The sequence below is a fragment of the Lepus europaeus genome, chromosome 15 (genome assembly GCF_033115175.1).
Source record: "Lepus europaeus isolate LE1 chromosome 15, mLepTim1.pri, whole genome shotgun sequence".
Lineage (NCBI taxonomy): Eukaryota > Metazoa > Chordata > Mammalia > Lagomorpha > Leporidae > Lepus > Lepus europaeus.
This window is the reverse complement of record NC_084841.1, coordinates 42,163,610-42,183,808: the sequence shown is the minus strand read 5'-3', so window position 1 is coordinate 42,183,808 and position 20,199 is coordinate 42,163,610. Positions and strand designations below refer to the sequence as shown.

At 43.8% G+C, this 20,199-nt stretch overlaps 1 protein-coding gene across 1 annotated transcript in view; it reads left to right on the top strand.

Annotated features, from left to right (window-relative positions):
* LOC133774237 (chondroitin sulfate proteoglycan 4-like) overlaps positions 1–20,199 on the top strand; it is a 79,639-nt gene that overhangs the window by 16,665 nt on the left and 42,775 nt on the right. The window contains exon 5 of the mRNA XM_062211898.1: positions 4,730–4,906. Within this exon, the coding sequence (XP_062067882.1) occupies positions 4,730–4,906 (177 nt within the window). The remainder of the gene's footprint in view (positions 1–4,729; positions 4,907–20,199) is intronic.

Below are 20,199 nucleotides of genomic sequence, written 5' to 3'. Positions count from 1 at the left end.
AGGGATGGGAAGATGTGTTTGAGGCTGAGGAGTGATGAAGGCTTGGGGCTATGCTTTGGAGGAATTCTCACCTGTGTCCACTGAAGATGTAGCCTGAGTGACCTGTCACGGTGGCTGGACTTAAGCAGGTGGCATTAGAGAATCATGGGGAGAAACAGAATGCCAAGGGTTGGAAAAGACCTTCAGACATCAGCACTTCTCGGCTGGGGACTCAGGAAGTATGATTCTTTAGTGACTCCATGTGGGCATCTCTCAGTCATGTATTCTTCCTCAAAGGCCAGGCCAACCCATCCAAGATAACCACTGCTGTGTTGAGTACATTTTCACTCATGTATGCTAGGTGAGAGGTTTGATACTAAATTGTGGTACTGTCTTCTGAGTATTACACTGTGGTCTGGTCTTAGTCAAATCTCAGTGAATTCGATTATTGTTTGTGTTTTATCCTAGCTGTGTGTTTAAGAACAGCTGATTGAAATCTGTGTGCTGAGGTACATGTATTTCCTGTAGCACCCATGTGATAGATGTAACCTCCTTCACAGAGAAGAGTCAGGGTCACTTTCCACATGACAATGCCTCTTTGTGACTCCCGAGGCGTCCAGGTTTTGAGACATTGTCATTTCACATACAGTGACTGAGACCCTTAAATTCTGGAGGCTGTAGCCTTGAATGGCTTGGGGAAGAGGAATCCCTGGGCACATTTGGCCTTCATCTATTTAGCAGTAGTTGTTGAGTGTGTTATGTGTTAGGGACGCCAGTTCTAGGTAGTGGAAATAAGGTAGTGAACTAAGTAGGAAATCATCCTTCCATTATGGAGATTCGTTGTGATGGGAGAGAGGCAATAAATAATCCAAATGTGTGAAACAAATGGTGTGCTGAAGGAAGGGTAATGCTGTGGAGAGATATAAAGTGGAAAAGGGACGCAGGAAGTGCTGGGGCTTTAGTGTGTGTGTGTGTGTGTGCATGTGCGTGTTTGCATGCATGCACGTTAATGTGAAATTTCTAATAGTGTGGTCAGGCAAGGCCACCACTGAGAAGGCAGCATTTGAGCGGACACCTGGCGGGGTGATGGGTGAGTGATGGGTGGAGTGGATGTGGGGAACAGCATTCAGGCAGGGGAAAGAACAGGGTAGCAGCTCCACATGGGGAGCATGCCTGGCCTGTCTGAGCGGCAGTACGTTGTTCAGTGTGGTGGGATCCTCATGCGTGGTGGGGAGAGCAGCAGATGTGGTTAGGTCACTTTAGGGGAGGGCCTAAGACTTCACCTTTGACCCCAAGAAAGGAGTAAGATGGGGAGCAATGGGGGATTAGAGGAAGTGATCAGAGAGGAGCAACGCCAAATGCCCCTGAACAGCACTGGTAACAGTGACCAAATACTTTGTAATCTATCAAGATTTTCTCAAAGTTTGTTGGATCCCTTAATGTCAGGTAGGCAGATGTTTTTACAGTTTTAAAAGCCTAGGCTTAGGCAGATCCTCCCCATACGACCTCTTGCTTTCAGATGAATACCATGAAGTCAATGATTTGGGAAAGTACCACTGCAGAGAGGAAACATGTATGTGTCCTGGGAAAATGCTCTGGAGACAGCCACTGTTGAAAGGCTCGCTCCCTTCAACATTAGGTCACAGCTCCCCTGCTCTCTAAGCAGTACCATCTTCTCTGTTTCCAAACAGCTGAAAACAGCATGTTCCAAGAACACGTGGTCAGGCCTCTAACCTGGAAATCTTCTGCCTCCGGAACTCCAAAGAAACTCTCACAGCACCTGTGCAGAGTGGTCAGCATGCTCCCCTGAGACCCTCCCTGAACTTTTCAACTCTTGTCAGAAACACCTCTGAGATCAAAAGGCTTTGCTCAAAGGAAGTGCACCACAGGAATGGGCGAAGTTGAGCTGTTAGAAATTTTGGCTGTATTTTATGAAAACAAACACAACTCTAGAGACTTTTTCAGAAGTCCAGTGACTCCTTTCGGGGTTTGGAAGTTCTCTGCCATTGTATGTTTGGGTCACAGACTCACTAAAGCTAAGTTCTCTGTTAGCTTTAAAATTCCCTTGGTCTCTGATTTGGGTCCCAATTTCATTAGTGTTCCTATTATAGTCTGAAAGACATGAAAGGCATTCTTATCAAATTTGTGGTTATTTCAGGTCCAAGGGGAATAGCTAAGTCATTGGATGATTATTTTAGAGTTAAAATGGAACAGATGAAGTCTAGCCAGGATAAAAAGTAAATATTTGCCTGTGGGTTCTTACAATGAAGATCTGCTTTGATAGAATAATTTGATTACAATGTATTTCGTGATTGTCTTTCCACAGGAGATATGTGTTAGCTAGTTATGGGTAGCATCCCTTAAGAATTACACAAAAAAGCCATTGTATTCTGAAGAAGAAGCTGGATTAGGAGGTAGCAGGTATAACCTTATATACAACTAACAGTTAAGAGACTGATGCATACCTAGAGAAATCAGTGGGAATTTAACAGTTGCTGTGGTCCATACATCTCCAAAGAAGAGAAATCCAAATGGTAGGTAGAAGTTTCAGTCTAAATAGTTTGAATTGCCCTACAAGGAAACCCAGGCAGTGGGTAGAAATTTCAGAGTCTGACAGTTTGGATTTGCTCAACAAAGCAACCAGTCACTTAAAAAATTAGCCATTTTTTAAAAAGATTTATTTTTATTTATTTGAATGACAAAGTTACAAATGGGGGGGGGGGAAGAGAGAGAGAGCGAGAGAGAGATCTCTTTCATCTACTGGTTCACTCCCCAAATGGCCACAATGGCTGAGGCTAGGCCAGGTCAAATCCAGGAGCCAGGAGCTTTATCCAGTTCTCCCATGTGAGTACAGGGGTCCAAGCACTTGGGCCATCTTCTGCTGCTTTCCTAGTCACATTAGCAGGGAGCTGATTGGAAGTGGAAGTGGGATAGCTGGGACATGAACTAGTACCCACATGGGCTGCTGGCATCGTAGGTGGCAACTTTACTCTCTATGCCACAATGCCAGCCTTGAAAAATTAGCCATTCTTAATAAACAAGTAGAATCTGAATGTTATTGAGTGTTGTTTCATTGGAAAAAAGCCTGGATTATCTTACTTCAAAGACATTTTGGATTTAGAAATAGCATTTGAACTCAGGTCTTCTGATTTCCAGCCCTGTATTCTCTGTCTTAAACCATATCACTCATTTGCTGTATTCTTCCTTATTATTTCTATGGCTTAGCATCATTTAAGAAAAACAATACTATCCACCAGAATTTGCACTCTAATTGTCAGACTTAAACTTCACAGGATGAGAGATTTTTAACACACAATTATTCTTAGGTGTTTAAATTTAACTGAAAAGTGATCCCTATTAAATATAAGAATGGGAATAAGAGAGGGAGGAGATGTACAGTTTGGCACATGCTCAATCAGACTTACCCCTAATGGTAGAGTTAGAAACATGCCAGGGGATTCCAATTCAATCCCATCAAGGTGGCATGTACCAATGCCATCTCACTAGTCAAAGTTATCAGTTTTAGTTCATAATTGATCATAATGATAGGATTAAGTGTCAAAGGGATCACATAAACAAGACTAGCGTCTGCTAATACTAACTGATAGAATTAAAAAGGAGAGAACAATCCAACATGGGAAGCGGGATACACAACAGACTTATAGAATGGCAGATGTCCTAAACAGCACTCTGGCCTCAGAATCAGCCCTTAAGGCATTCGGATCTAGCTAAAAAGCCCATGAGAGTATTTCAGGCATGGAAAGCCAAGACACTGTGGGGGAAAAAAATGACCTAAATGAAAGATCTCTGTGAGTGAGATCCCAGCGGAAAGAATGTGCCATCTAAGAAGGAGGTACTTTTCTTTGAAGGGAGGAGAGAACTTCCACTTTGACTATGGCCTTGTCTAAATAAGGTCAGAGTTGGCAAACTTAAGAGGCTTCCATAGCCTTGGCAACTCATGACAAGAGCCTCGGGTGATTATTGACGTCATAAATAAGAGTGTCAACTGTTAACAACAGGAGTCACTGTGCACTTACTCCCCATGTAAGATCTCTGTCCTTAATGTGTTGTACTATGTGAATTAACGGCGTAACTAGTCCTCAAACAGTATCTTATACTTTGTGTTTCTGTGTGGGTGCAAACTGTTGAAATCTTTACTTAATATATACTAAATTGATCTTCTGTATATAAAGATAATTGAAAATGAATCTTGATGAAGAATGGGATGGGAGAGGGAGTGGGAGATGGGATGGTTGCAGGTGGGAGGGAGGTTAGGTGGGGAAAAAGCCACTATAATCCAAAAGTTGTACTTTGGAAATTTTTATTTATTTAAAAAAAAACCTCTGCTTTGGTAGTGGGTTAAAAGCCTGGGACACAGTGTGTCCAGGCTTCTTTCTTCTTCGCCCTGGCCTCTTGCCAGGAGGGAGCTGGCTGTAGCCCTGCGCCCCCAGAGCATGTGGCCTTTGGGCCACCCACCCTAGGTTTCCTGGCCTAGATGCTCCTCCACCTGGCTGGTTCCTGGTGCTCGATTGCTCCCTTGCTTTATCCAAATTAGGGACATTTTCTGTTACTATTTCACCCAGATCTACTCCTCTCTCTTAGATAAAGCTCTCTCTCTCTCTCTCCTATGATTTCTCTCACTGAATAAAAGCTTAAAATGTAAAAAAATTGGAATTTATGTTACGGCAATTTATTCATATGTTAAATCACATTTCGGCTAGTTGGTGATTTTTGCTATTGTTGGTTATAGGTTGAAAATGAACTGATTTACTATGTTCATGATGACAGCGAGGAGCTTCTTGACAATTTCACCATCTTTGTAAATAGCTCAGAGCTTGGAAAACAGAGTCTGCCCCAAACTCTTTATGTGACTGTTGAATCTATAAATGATGAAGCTCCAGTAATAACAGCCAATAAAATCCTCCAGGTAAGTGATTCATGAGTTTGATTTATCATTACAACCTCAGGCTACCAATTTTATTTCCAATTATTTTTTTCTGTTGGTAAATAATAAGTCGTAGAACTATGTATATACAGTTGTTAAGTACCCACTGGTTTTAAATAAATAATAGTTGTCACCAGGACATTCTGCCGGGTACTGTTGGGAGACAATAGAAAACCACAATGAATTACCTTCATATTGCTTTTCTTGAACAAGTACCACTCACATTCTACCTCTTGAGATATGGACTTTTCAAGTTAGGTTAAGAAGGTCTATGCATGTGGGCAACTTCTGCTAGGTTGGTAGCATATGGTTAAGGGACTGGGTTCTGCAGCAGACAGAGCTGAGTGGACTTCTAGATCTCCACTATGAGCTGTGTCACTTTGGGCAAGTTATTTAGCTCGCAGATTTGCTCTCAAGGCAGAATTGTGAGGATTAAATGATAAAATGGGGGCAGGCATTTCTTTATGTTTTATTGTTGGAAGTTTGATTATAAAGTGTTGTGTTGAAAATCTTTTCTGATCATGTCTATTAGGAGTTTAATGTGCTTCCGTACTTGGATGTCCCTTGCTTTATCCAAATTAGGGACGTTTTCTGTTCCTATTTCACTGAATAGGCCTTGTAATCCATTCCCTGTTTCTATAACTTCAGGAACTCCTGAGACACGTATGTTTGGTGTTTGATAGTATCCTGTAAATCTCAAACATTATTTTCAGTTTTCTAATTTTTCTTTTTTCTTTTTTTTGTCTGATTGAGATATTTCCAAGGATTTGTCTTCTAGTTAAGATGTTCTTTCTTCTGCCTCACCAAATCTGTTATTGGGCTTTCCATTGTATTTTCTATTTAACATATGGAATTCTTCTTTTCTAATATTTCAGTTTGATTTCTCTTTAATATCTCTATCTCTTGGTAAAATTTTCTAGCCATATTGTGTATGGATTTCTTTATCCCATGAATGTTTCTCTGTGTTTCTGAGTAACTCTGTGATCATTCTTTTGAATTCACTTTCAGGCATTTCTTCACACTCTAAAATTGAAGTAGTGTGTTCCTTTTGGGGAGTCATATCATCTTCCTTGTTCATGTTTCTTATGTTTCTATGCTTATTTTTAGGTATTTGTGAAAACACTTAATTGGTTTTCTCCTCTGATGGCTTTTATCTTTGAACTGTGCCTCTGTGGCTTAGTGGAGTGTTTGCTCTTTCAGTGGATATCCAGAGGTGTGTGCTGGGTGGGGCCAGGAGCGAGGCAAGAGTCCAGGGTGACACCCAAGTTGGGCATGCTAGATCTTCTCTATTGTCAGCATGGGGAGGATATGAGCACATCTGCTGGCATAATCACAGCCTTACCTACTCTCCTTAAAGGTGATCAATGCCCAGGGTTAGCCCACAGTGGCTGCAGCCCCCACCTATGCAGGCACATGAACCACACGGTCTGTGTGGTTCTCTCTCTCTTTTTTTTTTTTCTTTTTTGACAGGCAGAGTGGATAGTGAGAGAGAGAGAAAGACAGAGAAAGGTCTTCCTTTTTGCCATTGGTTCACCCTCCAATGGCCACTGCGGCCGGCGCATCTTGCTGATCCGAAGCCAGGAGCCAGGTGCTTCTCCTGGCCTCCCATGCGGGTGCAGGGCCCAAGGACTTGGGCCATCCTCCACTGCACTCCCGGGCCATAGCAGAGAGCTGGCCTGGAAGAGGGGCAACCGGGACAGAATCCGGTGCCCCAACCGGGACTAGAACCCGGTGTGCCAGCGCCGCAAGGCGGAGGATTAGCCTGTTAAGCCACGGCGCCGGCTGGGTCTGTGTGGTTCTCAGTGTGAACAAGGAACTCTCTGCAATGACTCACCCAGGCAGTCAGAGAGCTGTGAGCCTTGGTAGTTTGAGCCCCAGGGCCTGGGGGAATGGGAGTGCTCACGGTGCTCCACCCACTGCCAACCTGTAGGGCTTCTTGATGTCTATCCTAACATCCTATAACCCAAATTTCTTCCCCAAGTTTTTTTTTCCAGGATGAATCTAACAATAAACCATTTTGACTAAAAAAATTATGATTAAGGCTGGTGCTATTATAATCCAATAGATATTTTAAAATTTTATTATTTTTAACCTGTTTTTACTTCATTTGAAAAGCAGAGAAAAAAAGAGGGATCTTCCATCTGCTGGTTCATGCCCCAGATGTCCACAACAGTCAGGGCTAGTTCAGACCAAAGCCAGAAGCTCAGAACTCAACATGGGTGTTCGGCATGGGTGGCAAGACCCAAGTACTTGAGTTGTCATCTGCTTCCTCCCAGGGTGTGCACTAGCAGGAAGCTGGATCAGAAGTAGAGTAGCTGGAACTCAAACCAAGTACTTTGAAATGGGACACGAGTGTCCCAAACAGCCTTTTTTTTTTTTTTTTGACAGGCAGAGTGGACAGTGAGAGAGACAGAGAGAAAGGTCTTCCTTTACCGTTGGTTTCCCCTCCAATGGCCGCTACTGCTGGCGCAACGCGCTGATCCGAAGCCAGGAGCCAGGTGCTTCTCCTGGTCTCCCATGCGGGTGCAGGGCCCAAGCACTTGGGCCATCCTCCACTGCACTCCCGGGCCACAGCAGAGAGCTAGACTGGAAGAGGAGCAACTGGGACAGAATCCGGCGCCTGGACTAGAAGAGGAGCAACTGGGACAGAATCCAGCACCCTGACCAGGACTAGAACCCGGTGTGCCGGCGCCGCAGGCGGAGGATTAGCCTATTGAGCCACGGCGCTGGCTGCCAAACAGCCTTTTAATAGCTGCATCAAATGCCTACCCCAACTCAATAGATCTTGAAGGATATTTTTGAAGTTGCAAGGATTTAGACCACCAAGCTACAGAGTGGCACAGCAGATAATACCATCTCTGGATGATAGTTAACACAAGCAGAAAATGGGTCTTAGGTGAGAGGTGGTCAGGGAGGGGACAGAGAGGAGCAGGAAGAGAACTAGACCAGCAAAGAAAAATGAAGCAGTAAACCTTTCCTGTTAATTTATAAAATACCTAGGACCAATTAAATGATTGTGCAGGCATACCTAGGAGCCCACCAGGGGCAAATCTATCTAGCAAATTTTACATTGTTAACAAGTGCTAGGGTTTTTAGCATTTGTTTTAATTTATTCAAAACACTTATATCTAGGAATAAGCTTTTTAGTGTTTTTAAAATATCTTAGAACTTGGTGCATTATTAAGTCTCTACAATTTAAATGAAAAATGAATAGTGTTTATACCTTTGGAATGTGTCGCTTTATTTTTTTAGTTTGCTTCATAGTCATTACCTGGGTAGCCTGGTACATTGGTTTGGATGTTAAGTGTCCTCCAAAGGCCCACGTGTTGAAGGCTTAGTCCCCAGGCTGGCACTGTTGGGAGGTGATGGAACCTTTAGGAGGTGGGGCGAGTGGGAGATCCTGAGATCACTGGGAGCGTGCCCTTGGAAGGTAGTTCTTAAGAAGGGAGTGTTATACAAAGCCTTTGTGCCCACCCAGGCTCGCTTTCTCTCTCCTTTTGTTTTCTTGCTTTTCATGGGATCCTTTCTGTGCGTGGACTTTCAGCCTCCAAAACCATGAGCCAAACAAACCACCTTTTCCTTCATAAGTAGCTTGTCTAGACTATTTTGTTGTATTATGAAAAGCTGAACACACCTGGGAACATATGTTCCAGCTGCTCAAACTCATCTCTTCCCCCTCTGTTTCCAGCTGTGTTTTCCCTTTCTCCCCCACACAGAGTCTCCTGTTGTAGCAGTGCCCACTGAGCTCACTCCACAAAGTGATTTATTGACTAGAGTATAGACTTTCCCCTGTCAATTATTATTAAACACAGTTATAAAAGTTATTTAAAAATATTCATTTATTTGAAAGGCAGAGTTAGAGAGAAGGAGAGATCTTTTCATCTGCTGGTTCCTTCCCCAAATGATTGCATCAGCCAAGGCTATACCAGGCCAGGGTCAGAGGCCAGGAGCTTCATCCAGGTCTCTCATGTGGGTGGCAGGGCCCCAAGCACTTCCTTTTCTGCTGCTTTCCCAGGCACATTAGCAGGGAGCTGAATAGGAAGTGGAGTATCTGGGACTTGAACTGGTACCATATGGGATGCTGGTGTTGCAGGTGGTGGCTTAACCTGCTGTGCCACAACACTGGCCCCCAAAGCTCATTTTTTATTGTGTGCTTATCTAATGCTGGACCTCTTCTGTTCATTTTCACAACTGTTGAAAGGAACCCTCTGATGAATAACCTTATTTATAGAATAGGAACACTGAGGCACCGAGCGATCCCAAGGGAAGGTGTGGGTTGAACCCACGTCTGTCCGAGTGTGACACCACACTCTGTTGCTTTCTCCAAGTCCTCCTGACTGACTCGAGCTCTTTCAGTACATCTGCATTGTCAAGGTTCTCTTTATTAGTGAGATTAAGGATGCTCCAAGCCCATTGTGTCTCTTGCTCCATGTAAAGTGGCTTCTAGAGGATTTGGGTGTTTTGCTGTGTGCCCGGGAACTGCAGGGCGGGAAGGATCCAGGGGAAGAATAAGGAGGTCCTGGTGTATAAAGGTGTGGGAGAAGGACTGGAGTTGGGAAAACAAGGAATAAGGTGGTCAACCCTGGGGCTCCTTGGAGAAAGAATCGAAGCCCTGTTTCAGGCCTGGCTTTCAGTTCTGAGGTGCCCTCGATGATCAGGCGCACTATCAACTTAATAACCCTTTGACTGTGTGAAATAGACCCGTTAGCTTAGGCTGTTCAGAAACGTCATAATGTGAGAGAGAAAAGCACACCCTAGGCCTTGTCTCTGTCCTCTTCAGTCTGAGGTTCTACGGTCTCCTTCAGGCACTTGTGGCATTGCTCCAGTGGTCTGCCCCAACTGCCTGCTCCCAACCTTGAGTGTTTTCTCTCAAGATAAAAAGTAAGAGTAGCTGGGGGCAGGGACCATTACCTCATTCCCTGGAGAGCCTGGATCTAGCCAGGAAGTGGGCAGTGTCCTAGTTTGGATGGGTGTGTCACTCGATGGTGGTTCTTTCTGGGTTTATTCATTTATTTATTTTGTAAAAATATCTTGTGGTCTGCCTTGAAGGTTTTGGGTTAAAATGAGGAGACCAGAGTATAAGGCTTGTAAACTTCCCACATACACTTCAGCACAGTCACTCTGGGCCTCGTGTTCCTTAATAGCAAAACCATCAGGAGGGGAGTTGTTTTATTTGGTCTTCTCTCAGTTCCTGCCCATTCTAATGCCCCGTGATTTTACGAGCATAGAACTGGCCTGGTCTTCTCTGGTTGAGGCTGGACTTGTTCAGAGAAGCTGTAGAGATGTGTTTTGTATTGGATAGATTTACTCCAGTCTAGACTAGGTGGAGTTTTTCCATTTAAGAGTGAACCATTTGTCTTCCTTTGATTGAGAAACATGAATAATTTTGGCTTTAAAGTCAGTCTGTCTAAACTCTGAAGGTGACTGGGTACTTCTGTGGTACAAGCCAACTAATTACATAAAGACGTCAAAATAGTTTTGGTAGAGCTTACTCGATTGTTTTAAAATGGGGAGAAATCCCAAGATCTGTCTCTCCAATTGCAGGCAATGGTCATGATGCACTAGTTAATGAAAACCTTTTCCTGTCAGGGTGTGTTGGCTCATTTACCAAACCTATTTTTTACCTTGGTTTAAGTGGTTGACCATTGTGAATAATGCCTTAGGGGATTTTATTAATTTCTAGTCATAGGTACAGAATCAGTTAGAGGACTTCTCTTTAAGAATGAGTGTGTTGGGACTGGCACTGTAGTGTAGCAGATAAAGCCATCACCTGCAGTGCTGGCACTCCATATGAGTACTTATTCGAGACCTGGTTGCTCCTCTTATGATACAGCTCCCTGCTAAGGCCTGGGAAAGCAGCTGAAGATGGCCCAAGTGCTTGGGCCCTTGCACCGACATGGGAGACCCGGAGGGAGCTCCTGGCTCCTGGCTTTGGATCAGCCCAGCTCCAGCCATTGTGGCCATTTGGGGAGTGAACCAGAAGATGGAAAAGATATCTCTCTCTCTCTCTCTCTCTCTCTCTCTCTCTCTCTCTCTCTCTGTCTCTGCTTCTCTGTAACTCTGCCTTTCAGATAAATAAGTAAATCTTAAAAAAAAAAAAAAGGATGAGTGTCAGCTCCTTTGGGAAGTCTGTTGGACTATGGCTGCCCAGCTTTCTAGACGTGATGTTCTTTCTAGACGTGATGACGCTTTCTCTGACCACTCTGCAGAAATAGCACTGTCCTGTCCTCTGTCTGCAGATCTAGCTTTCTTCTTTTTAGTCCCCATCACTCTCTGATATTAAACAAATCAAAGAATCCTTTGTGTGTTTCCTTGCAGAAATGTAAGCTCCATTTGGAAGGGACGTCATCTCTCTTTTCCCTGTGTTGTCTCCCATGCCTGGCAGAGTGTCTAGCATAATGTAGGCTCCATAAATATCGAGTAGCTAAAGCCTTCATGAACCTTATGCTTTAGTAGGGAACACAAGACAATAGTGATATTTAGAGTGATGATTGGCTCTATTTTTCTGCAAAGGTCTTAAGAGGATAGACGATCGGTGATACTGCAGAGGGAGTTATCAGGAAGGTTTCTGTAAGAAGAGCTCATTTACAAGGAGCCGAGATGTCGGGGATTGCCAAGACCTTCCCCACGTTCACTGATTTCAAGAACTCCTAGGACTCAACATATCCATGGCTAAGATTTAGTGCAGTGAAAGAAGTGAAGCAAAATCACCAAAGGAAAAAGGCACGTGGGATAAGGTCCAGAGGAAACTGGGTCAGGCTCTACGAGTTCCTTCTCAGTGACGTCACCCAGGACACCCGTCATTCCTCCAGCAACAAGTCATGACAACACAGGCAAAGTGTTGTCTGCCAGGGAGGCTCATTAGGTAATGAGTGCTCCAAATTGTTCCTGGGGGCTGGTCACGTAGGCACCCTCACCCTACAGGTGAAAAATCTGAGACTTCCATAAGGAAAGCAGGTATCCAGTGTAAACCATATTGTTTGTACAGTTTAGACACGGTGAGCCTTCCTTATTATTTAGGAGAAGTTTTAAATAGGTATACAAACTTCTCTAACAGTCAAGTTCCCAGAAGCCAGCCAAGGGCCAACCTGGCAAGCAGACCTTTCTAGGAAAGCCAGTCTTAAGCCAGCTGTGTTAACTCTTTTCTAAATAAAGGTTTGGTTGAGGGGCGATTAGGTGACTCAATAATTCATTTATATGAATATTGGAAGAGTATTCCCAACAAAGGAATAGTCAAGAGCAAAGTTAATGAGTATGATGTGTTTGAGGGCATGAAAAGTCAAATGAAAGGAAGAAAATGATAGATATTGGGCTCCTTGGTGTGAGAGTTGATTTCTGGACATAAGGGCCCCCGAGCATCGACCGGTTTTGTTCCATTGACTTTCCAAAGATAATGCCGGGGAATGAGTCAGGCTTGTTTCTTAAAGTATCCTATAAATGATTAAATGGTTTCTCATTTAACTCTCTTTCTTGAAACAAAAATTATAACAGACTTGGGGCACAGACAGGTTAATTCACTTGACCAAGGTCAATTAGTCAGTGAAAGAAAGTGGGATTTGGGCCCTAGTCCGAGCACATTGTCCACACTCTGCCTATCCACAATGAGAATGATCTAGAACAATGTTTTAAAACTGCAGGTTGTGGGGCTGGCGCTGTGGCACAGCAGGTTAAAGCCCCAGCCTGAAGAGCCAGCATTCCATATAGGTGCTAGTTCTAGTCCTCTTCCCATCCAGCTCTCTGCTATGGCCTGGGATAGTAGTAGAAGATGGCCCAAGTCTTTGGGCCCGTGCATCTGCATGGGGAACCCAGAGGAAGCTCCTGGTTCCTGACTTTGGATTGGCTCAGCTCTGGCCATTATGGCCATCTGGGGAATGGGATAGTGGATTGAAGACCTTTTTCTCTATTTCTACCTCTCTGTAACTCTGTCTTTCAAATAAATTAAAAGAAAAAACAAAAAACTGCAGTTGCAACCTATAGGTCTAGACTGTAAGATCAACAGGAAGTACCAGAAAGTACTGTGTTTAGTGAAGTGAGGGTTGTTTAGTGTAACTTTTGTTCAGTTATACATGTATTGGATTTTTAAACACAGTATACTGGGGTGCTATGTAAAATGTATGTCTAACTTTGCGTATCAATCAAAGCATTGTAGGCCACTCTTCTAACAAAGCTGGATGCTTTGAAGGGGATTAATCACTTCTTTTTTTTTCATTGCTTGCTCTTCCTGTTTCAGGAAATCTTGCGCTTTTATAGGCTGAGTCAGTGCCAGGAGTTCATAAGTTGAATCTTCTATCCACCAGGTCACTTAGAAACTAGGACTGTTATGGACATAAGTATCTCAATTTTTATTCTAAGATTTTGCCCTGAAGAGAGTTAAGAATTCAAAACAGAGCCAAAAATACAGCGTGCATGTGACAGCAGAATGTATTTAAAGGAGAGTGAGTATACATTCGTGTGAGTGTGGACAACACCATGTGGAAAAATCCGTGCCGGAGAACTGCCTACAAGGAGACAGAGAGTAGGAGCAGGGCAGAAAGGGATCGTTAGGCAAGATTCTGAATCCAAAAAGCAAAAGGGCATTTTCACATGCGTCAGGGCCATTTATGAGGTGAGGGGTGGTGCCTTAACTGAGTATGCAAATAGGGTGGAGTTTGGTGTGTGTGAGGCTGTCTGGGAGTTTCATGGCATCTCCATGTGGAATGTAACTTCTACATTGCCATCATGGCACCTCCTCCTGTATGGTCCTGGATGAGACACAGGTGCATCATAGGAAAGTGGGTGTACTGGATTGACAGGTAGAGAGGGTGGAATTACAATTTAGGGCTACACAGAAATTGTGAGATAATATTCCAGCTCAACTATTGCTACCTAGTCTTCCTGCCCATTCCCCCACAGTAGTACTACAAGGCTGTAATATAGCCTGTAAAAAGAAAACCCTCCTTGGCCCCCTCGAATGCCCTTTGTCAGGTAGCATTGCCTTGTGGAAGGGGTCTCTTTGTTTCCAGCAGGGAGTCGCACCGTTGCCCTTGGCTTGGAAGCCCCCTTGCAACTCCCCATCATCAGAACCCTATGTGTAAGCACAGCCCTGCCTGCCATGATGATGCCCAGTGGCCTTGTGCTTTTTAGCAAGAAAGGAAGTGGGGATGGAAAGGCCAGGCACATTGCCTGCAAACCTGGCTGATTCACTTTATGTACTGCTTTTGTGGCCCAAAATCGTGATGGTGGAGGCAAAAAAAAAAAAAATAGTAAGTTATAAACATTTAAATAGTCCAGAAAAAGAAGATGTAGATGAAGGCATATAATCACAAGATGGCTTTCTTATTATATGCAGTATAATGTTAATGGAACTACTTTAAGGATTTTATAATAATGAAGTCTTGTGCACTGAAATTTTATGATACACTCATAATATCTTTTATCAGTCTCAGCCTCATTTAGACTTGATTAAAAAGGGCCAAAAAGCAGAAGTTGGTCTTGCTAATTTTGAAGGCTTGTGTAGGCTGTTTATGATAAATAGGCTATTACTTCCTGCCCCTATTTTTTTATTATTGGAGTGTGATATCTCTTTCCTAGCCACTAGAGTATATAGGATCAGTGACAAATGAGAAAACTTCCTGGAAAGACTGCATATTGGCTGTATCACAGGGTGTTCTCATGGCTTGATAGCCTTTAATAGTATTAAAGTTGTCACCCATCAGCTCTGTTAACTTTTGTTTAAAGATTCATCTGTTTGGAGGGCAGAGTGACACAGAGAGAGGGATAAGAGAGAGAGAGAGAGAGAGAGAGGAAATGAATGAATGAATTCTTCCATCCTCTGGTTCACTCTCCAAAAGGCTGTAACAGCTAGATTTGGGCCAAGCCAAAGCTATCAACCAGGAATTCCATCTGGGTCTCCCACATAGTGGCAGAGGCCCAGGGTACCTGGGACATCTGCTGCTGCCTTCCCAGGCTCATTAACAGGAAACTGGATCAGAAGCAGAGTAGCCAGGGCTCTTGAACTGGTACTCTAGATATGGAATGTTGGCATCAGAAGCCTCAGCTTAACTCACTGTGCCACCATGCTGGCCCCATTAACTTTTTCTTAAAGCTAATGTATAAAGAATATGCATTTAACCAAAATAACCAAGAACATAATGAAATAGGGAAAACGAATATATGTTGCTCTTATTTCTACTTTCAGAGACAGATTTTAAAGCTCAAGAGGTTAAGTGACTTGCCTTAAATAACAAAGATGGAGTGTGATAGAGTCTGGAGCAAAGGCAGCTTCGCAGTCAGCACTGCACAAGGTCTCCACATTCTATGCTGTCTCTGCCCTTACACCCAGCATTTTCTCAAGAAATTCAGATTATCTTGCATGATCACTCACTCTTTAACTTGTCATCAGGGCCAGGAGAAGGTGGCAAGAAAGTCCCTTCGCCATCTACTTGAGAGAAGGAGGTGGGAGTGTGAGGGTTTATTTCAGCATCCTGTTTAGACGTTCACAGTCTAAGATTGGGCAGCCCCAGTAGTTTAGCATCTGGTGGAGGTTGGCAATGGCAGAGTGTGCGTGGAGGAATGATCGCATGGAGAGCCAAGAAGAACAGAGCATCAGGGAGCTCCTAGGTGGTCTCTGCATATAAAGCCATTGTGATTGCATCATGGAGCTCCACACCCATCAACCTAACCCAATCCATTCTTGGATCAAACCTCAACCCTAATCTGTTACCATTGGCATTAATCCATTAACTGTTAACATAAGACTTTGGGGGTGAAATGTCTGCATGATTTTGGGGAGCCAGTCTGTAACACCTGCTAAAAATGTTTGTGTCCACAAGGGGGCTTCATTTTCCCATTTTTTAAGTTTTTCTTTCATTAAATCTGTACATTCTGTTTTGTTGTTTTTATACTGAAAATGGAATCATTTGCTTGTTTTTGATAAGTGTTTGTCATCACTAAAAAGAGTTTCAAGAGCTAAGGAGAATGAAATGACTACTGAAGGCCTAGGGTGAGTCAGAGTGCCACAATGAACTCGTGAGGACTTCACATCCCTCTTGTGAAACTCCAAACAAAGATGTGGGTTTTTACATGTAAGGACCCAAATTTGGATTAAATTAGATCATAATTATATTTCTAAGCCCCACTGGCCAGTTAGGGAGTGAACCAGTAGACAGACAATCTCTCTCTGTGTCTGTGTCCCCCTTTCTCTCTCTCTCTGTCACTCTGCCTTTCAAATAAATAAGATGAATCTTAAAATTAAAAAAATATATAATATTCTAGATTCAAATGTTAACTTTTTCAGATATTTACTCTTTTGACGCTTAGCTCTTGGATTTTGGGTTACTTTAAAATCTGAATTCAAGTTTGAGATCATTGTTTTTTTTCTCCCGACCTACCTGAAATGTTACCAGTCACTGGGCAAAACTCAGGCCCTGCCTGAAGCAATGGGGCTGTTAATTGAACTATACTTGGGTTGAGTGGAAATGAAGGCCTGGGGTTGAGAGCTTTTGTTTTGAATGGCAAGGTTTCCATGGGTTTTGGAAGATGGCGTATTCCAAAGGCAAGAGGAGGAAAAGGCACTGTTCCACAGGAACTGCAGTGGAAAACACACTTCATCCAGCTTTTGCGTGCGTAGTGTTGGAAAAAATGAGTGTGGACAAATCAAGGGAACAGAGATGGCAGCATGTTGCCAAATCTGTTTCAGTTCCTGCAGAAATGTGAATAAGACATATGGATGGATTTTTAAAATGTAAAAAGTGAAAAGCTAGAATGGCGTGGCATTTTGTTGAACCGGACAGCTTGTATATTTTCTAGAAACTGTACCCTTCCCATGGGCTACGTGAAGGCTAAAACCTTGCGATTCGAACCTGAGATTGATTAGCATTTCTGGCAGCTATTAAAAAGTTGATGTCCTTAGATCTTCATGCTGAGAAACCCTCTGTGAGCATATTCCAAATGGCAAGATAGAGGGGCATCTAGGGGCAACACAGTTGTTAAACAGATAAACTACTCACCCAAATTACGGAGGAATAGTGTGGGATTAAACAATCTGCAGCACGTATTATAAATTAGCCTCAGTAGTGGTAAGTATGACATTCTTTATGACTTCTAAGTAATGTTGAAAAATCACATCCAGGGACTGGCATTGCGGTGCAGTGAGTAAAGCTACCACTTGTGACACCAGCATCCCTTATGGGTGCTGGTTCATGTCCTGGCTGCTCTACTTCTGATCCAGCTCTCAGTTAATGGCTTAAGAGAAGCAGTAGAATATGGTCCAAGTATTTAGGCCCCTGCCACCCATGTGGGAGACCTGAATGAAGCTCCTGGCTTTGGCCTGGCCCAGCCATGGCCATCTGGGGAATGATAATGAACTAGTGGATGGAAAACCTCTCTCTCTCTCTCTCTCTCTCTCTCTCTCTAACTGTGCCTTCCAAATAAATCTTTCTAAAAAATCATATCCATCCTTAGAGCCACGTCTGATGGAGAAGATGGATACAGAAAGCTAATATTCACTGAAGATTTACTGTGTACCAGGAGGAATTGTTCTAAGCACTCTATATATATTAAGTCACCCAGAATACATAATAACCCTATTATTCTTTTGTTTACTGATGAAGAAATTAAAGTCCAGAGAAGTTAACAAATGTGTCCCTGCCCAAAGCAGTGACTTGAATCCACAGTCTTAGCTGGACAAAACCAAAATCAAATGGTCTTTGAACAACTGAAAATACTTTCCAAAGCTGCATGTTGAACAGTGACATTACTGGCATATGTCCTTCACTGTATTCACCTTGAAGAGTTAAACATTTGTTTGGATATAAAAGTTCTGGATGTGTGTGTGTGCCTATAAGGTGTGTGGGGGTATTTATTTGTGTACAATTACATTCTTTTTTTTAGAGAAGTCATCAGCTTTTTTTTTTTTTTTTTTTTTGACAGGCAGAGTGGATAGTGAGAGAGGGAGAGAGACAGAGAGAGAGAAAGGTCTTCCTTTTTGCTGTTGGTTCACCCTCCAATGGCCGCCGTGGCCGGCGCATCTTGCTGATCCAAAGCCAGGAGCCAGGTGCTTCTCCTGGTCTCCCATGCAGGTGCAGGGCCCAAGGACTTGGGCCATCCTCCACTGCACTCCTGGGCCATAGCAGAGAGCTGGCCTGGAAGAGGGGCAACCAGGATAGAATCCGGCGCCCCAACTGGGACTAGAACCCGGTGTGCCGGCACCGTGAGGCGGAGGATTAGCCTGTTAAGCCACGGCACCAGCCACAATTACATTCTGAGCTCAACGGTTCAGTATCAAAAAGTGAGGGGACACTTCACAAAGAGGTTTTATCTGTGCTGTCTGTAGTTGGTGCATTAGAAGGAATCAGAATGGGTTTTTATCTTCTGGTCCCATGATACTTGATATGGAAGCAGGAAATTATGTATTCTCTGGACTGTCTGCCTTAAATTATATTTCAGTGGCTATTAGATGGTGAGTGGGCCTGGATTAAGTTACTTCATCAAGGTCCTGTTCTATAGAGGAAAATGCCCCCCCCCCATTTTTAAATTCAGACCAGTTCAACTTATTTTATTTATTTTTTTATTATTTATTTGAGAAGGAGAGAGGGCGGGATAGGGAGAGAGTGAGAAAGACAGAATGAGAGAGATATCACTTGCTGGTTTATTCCTCAAATGCCCACAATGGCCAAGGCTGGATCCAGGAGCTGGGAATGCAAACCAAGTCCTCCACAGAGTGGCAGGAACCCAACTACTTGAGTCCTCACTGCTGGCTCTCAGGGTCTGTGTAGGTGGGATGCTGGAATCAGGAGTCAGAGTTGTGAATCAAACCCAGGCATTCCTATGTGCCCCTCAGAGGGGGCAGGCACAGTGGCATGGGGGTAAAGCTGTGGCCTGCAGTGCTGGCACCCCATACGGGTGCCATTTTGAGACCTGGCTGCTCCACTTCTGATCCAGCTCTCTGCTATGGCCTAGGAAATCAGTAGAATATGGCCCAAGTACTTTGGCTCCTGAACTCACGTGGGAGAACCAGAGGAGGTTCCTGGCTCCTGGCTTCAGATTGGCCAAGCTCTTGCTGTTGCAGCCATTTGGGGAGTGAACCAACAAATGGAAGACCTCTCTCTCTGCCTCTGTATCTGCCTCTCTGCAACTCTGCCTTTCAAATAAATAAATAAATATTAAAAAAAAAAGCCTGTCCCCAGTTCCCTTTAACTGGAGAGCTTATCTAAATTGCTTAGGGTTGAATTTTTAAACAAGTTGGTAAAAGCTTTGAAGATGATAAGGTCCTAGTCAGACAACATGTAATGACCCACAGACTCAGGAATGTGCACAGTGTTTCTGTGGGTATGAAAAAATATGTAAATGCAGATAGAAATGTGAAAATTGAGTTAGTGATAAAACCACTTATTTTTAGTGCTAGCAAAATCATGGGACTATAAGATTATAGAAACTCAGAACAGCTTAATTCCCTCCAATGTGACTCAGAATCCAAATAAGCATTTTAAACTCAACATGTTCAAAATGGAACCCCTGATCTTATTCCTCCAAACTTCTCCACCTGCTGCATTCCTTACTTTTTTTTTTTTTAAAAGATTTATTTATTTGAAAGTCAGAGTTACACAGAGAGAGAAGGAGGGGCAGAGAGAGAGAGAGAGGTCTTCCATCCACTGGTTCACTCTCCAGACAGCTGCAATGACTGGAGCTGCGCTGATAGGAAGCCAGGAGCCAGGAGCTTCTTCCAGGTCTCCCAGGTGGATGCAGGGGCCCAAGGACTAGGGCCATCTTCTATTGCTTTCCTGGGCCATAGCAGAGACCTGGATCAGAAGTGGAGCAGCTGGGACTTGAACTGGTGCCTATATGGGATGCCAGCACTGCAGGCCACAGCTTTAACCCCTATGCCCAGTGCCTGGAACTCCATCCAGATCTCCCACATAGGTGGGTCCAGGCGCTTGGGTCATTTTCTGCTGCTTTCCCTGGAGCTTTAGCAGGGAACTGGATTGGAAGTGGAGCAGCCAGGACTTGAATTGGTATTCCTAAGGGAAGCCAGCATTGCAGGCAGTGGCTTAACCCACTTGTGTCAAAACACCAGCCCCCTCTTTATTTTAATGCAGAGGAACCTTCTGGTTGCTGAGGCCCAAACCATGATGCCATCCTCTTCATCTTTCTGTCTTCCACATCTCACCACATCAAGTTCACGAGCACTGCTGGCCTGACCTTCAGCAGACACCAAGGCTGACCCACTTCCCACTGCCCCGGCAACTTCTGGCCGCCTCTCTTCTTTGCTGTCTCCAGATTGTGGCAGTTGCCCCTGC